This window comes from Achroia grisella, unplaced genomic scaffold (assembly GCF_030625045.1).
Source record: "Achroia grisella isolate CSIRO2021 unplaced genomic scaffold, CSIRO_AGI_Agris_v1 utg874, whole genome shotgun sequence".
NCBI lineage: Eukaryota > Metazoa > Arthropoda > Insecta > Lepidoptera > Pyralidae > Achroia > Achroia grisella.
The window spans coordinates 2,662,942-2,674,870 of NW_026713051.1; the positions used below are offsets into that span (position 1 = coordinate 2,662,942).

Below are 11,929 nucleotides of genomic sequence, written 5' to 3' on the forward strand. Positions count from 1 at the left end.
TGTTTTATTTGTAAGTACGTCATATCTGTAGTTAGTTCTAAATAATAATCTAAATCCGGCAAAATTGTCCCGTTTGGTAAATTTTATTGGGAAAGTTCGTTGATATTAAATGTTTTGTAGTAAATTCAAATTCAAATTCAAAAATCATTTATTCATGTAGGACATTTTAGCCGCTTATGAACGTCAAATTTTTACATTATAATTTTATTTTTTTCCCTACCGTCCAGTTCGGTATATAGATCCAATTGAGAAGAACTGGCAAGAAACTCAATTGAATTACTTTTTTTTTTTTTTAAAGCCAGTTTATTTACAATGTATATTTATATAGGTGTCTATGTCTAACATTAAATGAAAATTCAGTGCATGAACAACTATTGCCATGCACACTCATCATTCAAGTAATCGTTTAGTGAGTAATAGGCTTTGCTCAGTAAATATGATTTAACAGATGTTTTGAATTTATTTAAGGGTAATTCCAACATATCCTTTGGTATCTTATTGTAAATTTTTATACCTATTCCCATAAAAGACCTATTAACTTTTTCTAAACGATACTTGGGGACAGCAAGTTTGTCTTTAAATCTTGTATTAATATTATGAATATTGCTGTTTTTTGGAAATAAGTCAAGATTTTTATAAACATATAAGATATTTGAATATATAAATTGAGAAGCAACGGTGAGAATATTTGCCTCTTTGAATTTCTCTCTTAATGAGTCACGACTCTTCATACAGTAGATCGCTCGAACGGCACGTTTTTGTAATATGAATATATTTTTAATATCTGCCGCTTTTCCCCATAGTAATATTCCATAAGAGAGTAAACTAAAGTACCCAAGGATAGTAGTTATTGTTGTATATATCATTTCGTTATGTAGGTTATAACAAAATTTCTTCATTCGTACGGTATTTAACATATGGTACTAAATGTTATGCTTTGATTATTTTGTATTTGAAATGCGCCTGCTGGTATATAACAGGGATAATTTTTTCATGACTGGTCTATCTAGCCATCTAAATTATATCCTGTAGTATATAGGGTTGTTATTTTAATCTTGGACGCCAATTTATTTACATGTAATAAAAATGAATTCAAAATAATCAATCTTTGAGTACATTTTTAGGTTTAAATAATATTACAAAAGTAAATATTTCATAATTTATAACATAAGGTTTCATTTTAATCTAAATTCATTTGTACTCGACTTAGCAACACGCACAGGTAACTTATTGTACTTTTCTAAACCAATGCCTTATTTGATTAAGTAAGTCCTATTATTAGGAGCTGGATATTGTTTGTAGACATCTGGTATTTGAAGACATGTGGCAAGTTGGAATGTTCTCGGAGTGGATAACATCGACTTCCTCCAGTTACGTTCGTCAAGATCATGTTCATAATACTGTAGGTACCTACTATTGCGATTTGTACTTTGTACCAGGATATCTACATATCTATAAATTCACTTTCGGAAAGCTGTCTGTTGAGCTTCCTTCCTTGTCTGATAATCAATAAATACGTATTATAAAATATTTGTATATATTGCTATGACGTGAATATGCAGCAGACATCTCTGTTGATTGATGAAACCCTGGTTTCCGAGTTTAAAGGAATTGCATCGGAAAGTCAGTTCGTCCAATTCTTAATTTAATTTGAGATTTACAGTTTTAAAAAGGACACGTTCTCTAGTCGTTTGTGTGGAGATTATAAGACACTTAAGTCAATTTTCAGGCATGTAATAATAGGTGTGTAATAATAATAAGATTTCTGAGTTTAGTTGGAAGTTAATTTCTACGTTCTTCATAATTTGTGAATAAAAACAACTACGAGTATGTCACACTGTAAGTATGCATCTATAAAAATGCCAATTACACTTAATACTTCAACAATTGGATGCATTTTTAAAGCATATTATGCAAGCTAAAACTATGATGTGTATGAATTTGATATCTGCCTCTCAGATTAAGTTAAAAAGCAAGCTGCGCATTAAAATTTTAAGAAAGCTTTGATTAATAACTATATAAGAATTCTTTATTTTCCATGTACTCGTTATTTCAATTCACAACTTTTGTGTCATTTAAGATATATAAAAATGTATTATCTTTAATGTATTCAGATTCAAATTGCATAGGTATTTAAAGTTTCACTTTCCGTTCTATTTTTGTGTTCAACTCATTATTTGCATTTTACTAGATATATTAAATATCGTTAGTAGTAGGTAGTATCGTGTCGCCGCAATGCAAAGTGTGGTGTGGCAAAGTGTATAACTTTGTTATTTCATACATTCCTGGTACAAGACGATCATAAAATTGCATAGGCGCAGCTTTAGGTAAATTTTACATTAAATTTAAATTAAAAAAGAAGGCATTCTCAATTTACGTTCATTATATTTAAGTATATTTAGGGGTTGTTTTAACAGTTGAACTAAAAATGCCAAAATGAAATTGTAGATTTTATTGTATTATATTATTTACAATTTGTAATCTCAATACAGGAAAAGAAAAATAATTGTTCATCATCGTCATCAACATTGTAACGCTTGTTTACTGGAAAATAAAATTTTACATCTTTAAAGTTATTTCTCTAATAGATTTCGTCTGATATAATGATAAAACGAGCTGGTTTCTATGTTTCCTGAATATATGATATCGGATGATATATGTCGATCAACTTATAACCTAAGATCTCCCACTACCTCATTATTATGTGATGTCTCCTATTGAAACCTGGTCATTGTACGGGTATACCTGTATACCTTAGTTTCCAAGGTTGGCAACGCGCACATGACACCCTTGGTGTTTCAGGCGCCCATAGGCTACGGGAATCGTTTTACATCAGATGGACCGTATGCATTTTATCACCTAAATAGAGCCTCCCGGAAACTCCTCGGTATACAGCGTTGATGGCGTAGTCAATTTCATGTTCTGCATTTTGTGAAGATTTTACGTAGTCCTTACTTGAATGGTTAAGTCATAACACATCTTATTAAGTTATATTATTTTCAACACACTCGTAAAGTGGATCTAATATCATCAGTTTTTGATATATAAAAGTTTATAAACACGCGTGGATTATTATAACAATACTAACTCTTTATTGTGCACACATAAACACAGAACAATAAGTAGAAAACAATGGGAATAAATGTTTCACAAAAGGCGGTGTATGGTATAAAATATGGTAGGTCACGGTGATGGCAAACGAAGACTTTTAAGACAATTGGATTTATTTTCGACACATAAATTTTATAATGTTAATTAGAGATATGACGTGCGGTGTCGATCGCATCTAGGTGCAGACTGCGTGGCGTCTGTTGCGCCGGTTATAAGTTTTTTTGAAAACGACTACGACACCGCACGCAGAGACAATAACATAGACAAACATCATTTTAATTATTTTGTTTTTTAAGGCACAGAACGCGTCGCTTACACACCCCACCCCAGTGTTGAGCCTGGCTCAGCACTCATTATCCATCGAAATACGAACGACACGCGTCACCGGCCGTTTCAAAATGCCAGTCTTAGTTTTCAATTCTACGACCCTAACTCGACCATCCCTTCCTGGAAACACCTGCTGAACCACAGCTTTCAGCCAGAAATTACGAGGTGCATCAGGATCGACAATAAGTACAAAATCACCTACCTGTATCGGTGTCTGGTCGTACTGCCATTTACGCCTAGGTATTAGGTCAGGAAGCACTTCTCTGACCCACCGCTTCCAAAACATGTCAGCGAGCCTCTGCGCCTTACGCCACCGTTTACGTAGGTACAAATCAGAGTCATTAAATACACCAACAGTTGGCAAATTTGATGACGAACCCAACATAAAATGATTAGGAGTTAGAGACTCACTACTACCTACTTCTACCGATACATGTGACAAGGGTCGACTGTTGACAATATTCTCAACTTCCGTCAGGAGCGTGTTGAGTACTTCTTCACGTGGTGCACGTTCTTTTAAAATTACCCTAAGTGAAGTCTTGACACTCCTAATAAGTCGCTCCCATGCCCCACCCCAGTGGGGACTGGCAGGCGGGATGAAGGTCCATTCCACTCCATTATTAGCTGCTTCATTTGTTAGCCTATCAAAATCTACCTCATTTATAGACTTCTTCAGCTCAGCATCAGCGCCTCTCAAGTTTGTACCATTATCAGAGTACAGCATACGAGGCCAACCGCGTCTTGCTGCCATTCGACGAAGAGCCATAATGAGGGAGTCAGAGGTAAGTGATGATACCAGTTCTAAGTGGATTCCACGGACGGTCAAACAAGTAAATAAAACTCCATACCTTTTCTCTCTATGTCTCCCCACAGTGACCTCCATGGGTCCAAACAAATCCAGACCACAGTGTGTGAAAGGACGCTGATGATGAGCCAGTCGTGCTTCAGGCAGCTCTCCCATTCTCGGTACCTGTGGTTTTGCTCTTTTTATTCTACAAAACATACATTTATATGCTACATGTTTTACGGTTGGACGTATTCTAATAATCCAATATTTCTGTTTCAGGTTGTTTACAACGGTTTCCTGGTTCCCGTGGGCTGTCTTCACATGGTTGTATCTAACAATTAATTGAGATACCTGACTACGCCCGTCCAAGATGATAGGTCTCTTCATTTCAGGTTCAACATCCGGTGCAGCATCTGCGGCCGCCGACACGGAGAATCCCGTACTCATCCAGAAATGGAGATAACGTAAGTAACTTACTACCTTTTGACAAACAGTTACCATTTTTAATTGCAGCTATTTCATCACCGAATGACTGTTCTTGTGTATATTTTAGCAGCAATCGCTCAGCCCTCTTCATGACTGTGCAAACAGTCTCAATCTGCTTTCTACACTTGTATATAAATTTTAGAATACATGCCGTAGCCCTCACCAGTCGTAACCAGCATGAAAATCTTCCTGGGTCAGGTACAGGTAAGTTACAATCTTCATGTTGTATTATCATTACTCGTTCTAAACTCATTTCATTTATCTTATCGATTATATTCACCGGCCACGATGACTCATCGCTGTATAAGAATGACGGACCTCTAAACCATTCATTTTTAAAAAGAGAATAGTCGTAATTTTCTCTCGTAGCGAGATCAGCAACATTTAATTTTGTAGGTACATACCGCCACTCCTCAGGGCGGCTTAGCTCGTCTATTTCACCCAGCCGGTTTGCTATGTACGTTTTATAGCTACGTGTATTATTACATATCCAGTGTAGCACGGTACTAGAGTCGCACCAAAAATAACGCCTTACTGGATTTATTTTGTGTTCTCTGATTATTGTATCTGCCAACCTCGCAGCCAATAAAGCAGCTTGCAATTCCAAACGCGGCACGGTAGTATGACTCACGGGCGCGACACGGCACTTGCTAGCTATGAATGACATACATATATCTTTATTTACGTACCATCGCCAGTATGCGACTGCGCACATTGCTTTAGTCGACGCATCGCAACACAAGTGTAACTCTAAATTACTATATTCACTTCCAGCCAAAACCTGTTTCGTAGCGCCTGTCACTACGTCATTGCAGCGGGATGTCGTAGCGCAGCTATTAGCTACGCCAGTTTCGTAGCCGATAGCCCGTTCGGTTACGCTTGTAGATGTAAGAGAGGTGAGAGAGGTTATGTTTACCTGAACTGATGTGCTACGTTTTATCGCTGACTCGCTCCCACTCGTCGCTGCTTGATACCACCTCGGCAGACGGATATTTTTTATTTCACTCGTTAGTACATTGACCCACTGACACCATTTTTTATGTATGTCATCTGTTACTAAGTCGTCCCAGCTGATTCCAGCGCGCCAGGTATCTTGCAACATTATTTTACCTTGTATAGAAAATGGCGATAAGAATCCAAATACATCGAATATTGACATTATGACTCTGAGCATAACTCTTTTTGTTGGTCTATTCTTACCATTAATTATGTCATGTGGTATGCGCTTGAGAGACACATCGAACCCCAACTCGTCTTCGCGCGGGTACCATATCAATCCGAGCGTACGTTCACCTTCGCATTCTTGATCTATTTTGAACTTTACGGCCGTAGTACCTAAGGACTCCTTTGGAATACTATCCAATACGGCTGGACTGTTGCTAGTCCAATTACAAATATGAAAACCACCTGATTTGTGAATTTTACTAATATTACGTACCATTGTTATGGCGGCGGCCTCGTCTGGCAAACTGTCTATGTAGTCATCCATATAATGTTGATTACATATCGCTGCTACGGCGTTTGGCATCGATGACTCATACCTTAGTGCGTTTTTATTCTTAATAAATTGAGCTATGAACGGTGAACATTTCGCGCCAAATATTAATGACGTCATCACGTACGTTTTTTCATGTTCTGCAGGACTGCTTCTCCACAGAAATCTGAGTGCGTTCTGGTCTTCTTCTCTTACCTTTATCCTTAAAAACATATCTTTTATATCGCCGGTCACCGCTACTCTGTTCTCCCTAAATCTTACCATAATGCCGAACAGAGATGTAAGTAGGTCCGGCCCCTTCAGTAGATAGTCATTTAATGACAAACCATTTGTGCTAGCTGCGGCATCGAAGACCAGACGTAGTTTTTTTTATTTGGGTTGTCTACCCCAAAATGTGGTAAGTACCATGTCCGTGGCGAGACACTGCAATCTTCCAACTCTCTGGCATAATCATTTTGTAATAAATGATTAACACGTTCGACATACCTGTTACCATATTCCGTATTTAACATAATTTTCTTTTCTATACCTTTTAATCTGCGTACAGCGTTAGGGAAGCTATTTGGCATCCTGCAGCTTTCATCTTTCCATGGTAGCCCAACCTCCCACCTGCCGTTGATGAGTGTAGCAGTTTGCTCCATCACTGTCAGGGCACGGATATCATCAGCATTCTCCCGTGGCTTACCTGACACTCCCATGGACTCGATGGTGAATGACCGTCGCACCTCGTCATGGATGTCTCGTAACATGCGCTCGCTCTCGTCGACTGGTAAGCTGTGTAACTCAGAGATAAGGAGGGTCGAGTGGGACGATTGTTTATGTTCCGGTATACCTAAACAACCATGTATACACCAACCTAAGGGAGTGCGTGTAGCGACGGGTTCATTCTTATTACCTAAACTAGTTTGCAAAGGAATTAACAAATGATAATTATCCTGCCCTAATAGTATTTCAGGTTTCAATTTTTTTATACACAATTCATTTTTAATTTTACGCAAATTTTTATACAAGTTGTAATTAACAGTAGATAAATCTTGTATAGGCAAATCTAAATTATTTATGGTACGAGCTTTTACAGTATACACATCATTATTATCATATGAATTTACAGAGAAAATATCAAAGGTTACAACAGTAGTGTTACATAAATTTACAGAATTATTCCATGCACCACACATACGTAATGTGTCGCTGGGGCCGCTCAGTCCCGCGCGGTTAGCGAGATCGGTAGCTATGAGCGACACAGTTGAACCGTCATCAAGTAAGGCGGTGGTATTAATAACACCGTATGGTCCACGAATTTTTACCGGCACTACTTTTAATAACACTTGTTGATTATTTACGTTAATATGGGTCACAGTTTCACTCACGGGTGGACATTCGTTCACTTGTTCGGCGGTGACGTTGCTAGTCCTGCACCCGGTGGGTACGGGGTAGTGCAGAAGCCGGTGGTGCGCTCCGCCGCAGCCATCTTTATCGCAGGCGGGCGCCGGACATGTTTCGCGCTCATGACTTGACAGTAAACACTTGTAACAAAGATTGTTACGCTTAATGTATCGCCATCTATCTTTTCTTAGCGCTTTTTTAAACTGCGTACATTTTGTTAAATCGTGTCTTGAAACACGACAGTATTGACACTTATCATTCAGTACTAAAACAGAATGTGATCTGCTACTTATATTATTATCATAATTTTTATATTTATCGCTGCGTGCATTTATTAAGCATAAGTTAGATGTTGTGGAAATCTTTACTGCTTCTTGAGTTAGAAATTCGGATAATAATTCTAATCTAGATTTCTTTCTTTCTAGTAACAGTGTGTAACTATAATCTGACCACTTAGATACAAGAACAGTTGGCATCTTAGATAATAATAATGTAAATGCATCTATACCTTGTAAATATTCCTGGCGGCCGACGGCTCGTGTTGCTTCCACGAAATTCTGCACTTTCACAGCAAAGTACACTATGTCCTTTTGATATTCTTGTGACACTGGATGTAACTTTTTTAATTCTTGTATCAAGCGTGATATAATTATATCTGGATTACCGAACCTTAGTTCCAGTGTCGCCATTAATTTATCAGGAGTTACGGCGCTGATGAGTAAAGCTGATACCGCTTCCTTTGCGGCTCCACGTAGACATTTCCGTAAACGCCATAAATTTTCCTTCGGATTGAAGTTGCAGACTTCAGTCGATTCTTCATAGGCCTGTTTAAATTGCAGCCATTCCATGGGGTCCCCTGAGTAGTATGGCAAATCCTTCGGCGTGCTCAATCGAGACAATAATTTAGCATTCGAGTTGCTATTCGCAGAGGCGGCGGCCATGTTCTTTAGAGCGCTTGCTAGCATCTGAACTGTAGTACCATTAGTGCCAGAATCTATTGCTGGCGGACACGTGTCACCCTGTTGAAAACCATGATCGTGGGCAAACTGTGTGTTTTCCAATTCTTGCTGGCTGTGTTCGACCCACCTCTCCACATTACTATTAATGTTGGTGCGATTATCCTCTAGGTCTGGACTGTATTCTGCTTCTAAATCAGCTAGGTCTGCTTCCAATTGTTTGTCAATTAATTCCATTTGAATTTTAGCTTTCTTCTGTGCAGCATCGAGTTCTAACTGCTTTTTACGTGCCAGTACAGATGAATACGAAGACTTCGTGGACTTTGCACGCTTCGTTGTAACGGGCGTCGACGGTTGGCATTCTTCTTTACAAGTACCCGCTTTTGAATTTGTGCTCATAACGGTCACCGTCTTCTCTTCTGTAGGCTTCATATTACTCGGCCGTGGCGTATCTTGATACTGTTCAGAACCAGGATGCTGCTCCGTCTGCATGCAGTCCTTATTGCGTGCAGTACTTCGGGTGCCTACCATTTTGTGCGCTGGTGGTGTGCGGTACATAAATCCGGCCGAATGACCAAATGTATGGTATAAAATATGGTAGGTCACGGTGATGGCAAACGAAGACTTTTAAGACAATTGGATTTATTTTCGACACATAAATTTTATAATGTTAATTAGAGATATGACGTGCGGTGTCGATCGCATCTAGGTGCAGACTGCGTGGCGTCTGTTGCGCCGGTTATAAGTTTTTTTGAAAACGACTACGACACCGCACGCAGAGACAATAACATAGACAAACATCATTTTAATTATTTTGTTTTTTAAGGCACAGAACGCGTCGCTTACAGGCGGACTTATCGCTATCAGAAATCTCTTACAGACAACCTAGTGTTAACAGAGAGTATTTACATATAGAGAGAAGGTAGGAGGCAAACTAGACACTCATTTATTATACAATTATGGATAAACATACATTTCATAAATAAAATATAAATGCAAAAGTTATATTCCATAATCGCATTTTTTTATCGCATTTCGAACTGTCCGCCGAGTGATTCCATCCAGTAGGCAGCGCGCTTATTAAAAAAAGTAAAACGGCGGGAAGTAACAGTGTACATCATAGTTAAAACTAGTTATTTCTCTAATAGATTGGGTCTGATATTTGACAACTCGGGCCAGTTTCTATGTTTTCTGAATAGATGATATACATTGATCAACTTAAAAACTAAGATCTCCCACTACTCCATTGTTATGTGCTGTCTCCTATTAAAACCTGGTCATGCAGTTATATACCTTAGTTTCCATCTAATATCACCAGTTTTTGTTTTATAAAAGTTTATAAAACACGCGTGGCTTATAAATGCTAATTGTGAAGTTATATTTCATAACCGCATTATTTTTTTTCACATTTCGAACTGACCGCCCGCGCCGCGCGATGCCACACAGTAGGCGATTGATTGAAAAAAAAGATTTATTGATTGATTAAAAAAAAGTAAAACGGCGGGAAGTAACAGTGTACATCACAGTTCAAAATGAACAAAATATAATATAAAGATTTTTAAATCTATTTCCCTGCAAGATTGTTGAAAAACGGCTCATTGTAGTGTTTGTTTCCTTTTCCATAGACTTTCAGCTAGGTAGCTAGTTTACAATTCAACTACGCATAAAAAATATCGATAAATGTTATGTTAATGTGTCATTGAACTTTGACTTTAGAATTTAATAATATTATTATTCTTAAGTTAAAAAGACTTTCTTCACTCATTTTGTGGTTGGAAATTAATTATGTCATAAAACTGCTGTCTCAATTTATATTTACTTACAATATCCACTTGTTTTTGTAGTGGGAAGAAACGAATCCGCGACGATTGGAAGTATGAATAGAATAATAATAATTGTAAAAAGTAAGGCGGCATTCGAAATCAAAAATAGTGATACAATTTAAAATCTTTATTAAGTATTACATTATTGAAAAAAACTGTAGTGTATCGTACCTTAGAACATAGGCTCTGCTTAACTTGGAACTAAATAGCGCCGTGTGAATTGTCCTGCATTATTAGTATTATTTTATTATGAAACGAAAGTATAACTAAACTTTTTGTATGTGTCACGGGATATAATTTCATTAATTTTGTGCTTTGTTTAAAGAATAGTCTTTAAATACTTACATGTTAAACCTACGTTACATATGTAATAACTGTAATCATCATCTATACTAAGTATTGATAATTCGTCAAATAAATACAAACTTTTCCGAAAACTTTTTATTAGATTTTAAAAAGTAGTTGTACACAGCAAAATTTATATCTCTATTAATTTATGAGGTCCTGGTGTAAAACTTTCACGGAAATGCATCGATGATCTAATAATAAAAAATAAAGAGGCAATACGCGTTATTTATATATTATATGAAATGTTCATAATACATATTTAGTTTACACTACGTAGTAGTACATATACAAACTTTTACTTTCAATATGCTTTGTTTCGTAGCTGTTCTGTCAATAAGCGCTGCTATCAGTTCAGCTGCATAAAAATATTATAATTGTATGTTATCGGAAAATTCATCGCAGACGTCTGATATTTTATGAAATCCTGGTATTGGATGTGCAGGGAATTGCATCGATGTGTATAGTGTAGTGTATTTTGAAATAAAATCATTGTGTACTCTTTCTAGAACTTGTAACTTAAAATAGTAGATGAATATTAAGAATGACGTGGTGAATATTTTATTATTAACATAAAAATATTTTATTCGATATAAATCTGGAAAAATGTTATATTGTCATCATGTATGTAGTCTCAATGTATACTTCGCTTTTCTTACTTCTACTTTCATACTTCACTGTACGTAGGTACTTACAGTAGCTTAGGACAATATTTCTTTTGTTCTTAGTGTTTGCACCTTTTCAATGAACTTTCAGCTAGTTTGTCAATTAAACTATGTAACGAGTTGACAATAGGTAGTATATTTAGTTTACACTACATGTCTGATAGGGATGAATGGAAGAGAAAAACATATTACCCCAACCCCAAGTAAATGGCATAAGGAGTAGCACCGTATACAAACTTTTACTTTCATTATAATCTGTTTCACCCTGTTCCGTATTCCGAACCTCCTTAGTCTAAGCAGATTGTATCACCGGCTTGTTTACTGAAGCAAAGGGCGCTTGGTAATACTGGCTACAAATAAATATATGTGGCCACTTAAATTTCGAATATAGAATAAAAAAAAAACAATTGAAAATAAGAACTGGAATAAAAAGGACGCTCCGTATTTTTAACTATATAAAACAAGAAAATTATTGATTTAACTCATCTATGGACTCATATACACAGTGTAAGTAGACAGCGTAAGATTGTATATTTTTTATGTTAATA

The 11,929-nt window shown here is 36.8% G+C and overlaps 2 protein-coding genes across 2 annotated transcripts; both read right to left on the reverse strand.

Moving 5' to 3' along the window:
• Window positions 1-3,454: 3,454 nt before the first annotated feature.
• Window positions 3,455-6,563, reverse strand: LOC131853102 (uncharacterized). Its single transcript, XM_059203918.1, has 2 exons — window positions 4,875-6,563; window positions 3,455-4,705 (listed from the first exon to the last, which is right to left on the reverse strand). The coding sequence occupies exons 1-2, from the start codon at window positions 6,468-6,470 to the stop codon at window positions 3,455-3,457; spliced, it is 2,847 nt and encodes a 948-aa protein (XP_059059901.1). The 5' UTR covers window positions 6,471-6,563.
• A 71-nt stretch (window positions 6,564-6,634) lies between these two features.
• Window positions 6,635-8,477, reverse strand: LOC131853103 (uncharacterized; the record flags this gene model as incomplete). The annotated part of the gene is made up of 1 exon (XM_059203919.1): window positions 6,635-8,477. A coding segment is annotated over exon 1 (1,806 nt), but the record flags the coding sequence as incomplete, so codon positions are not given.
• Window positions 8,478-11,929: the final 3,452 nt, after the last annotated feature.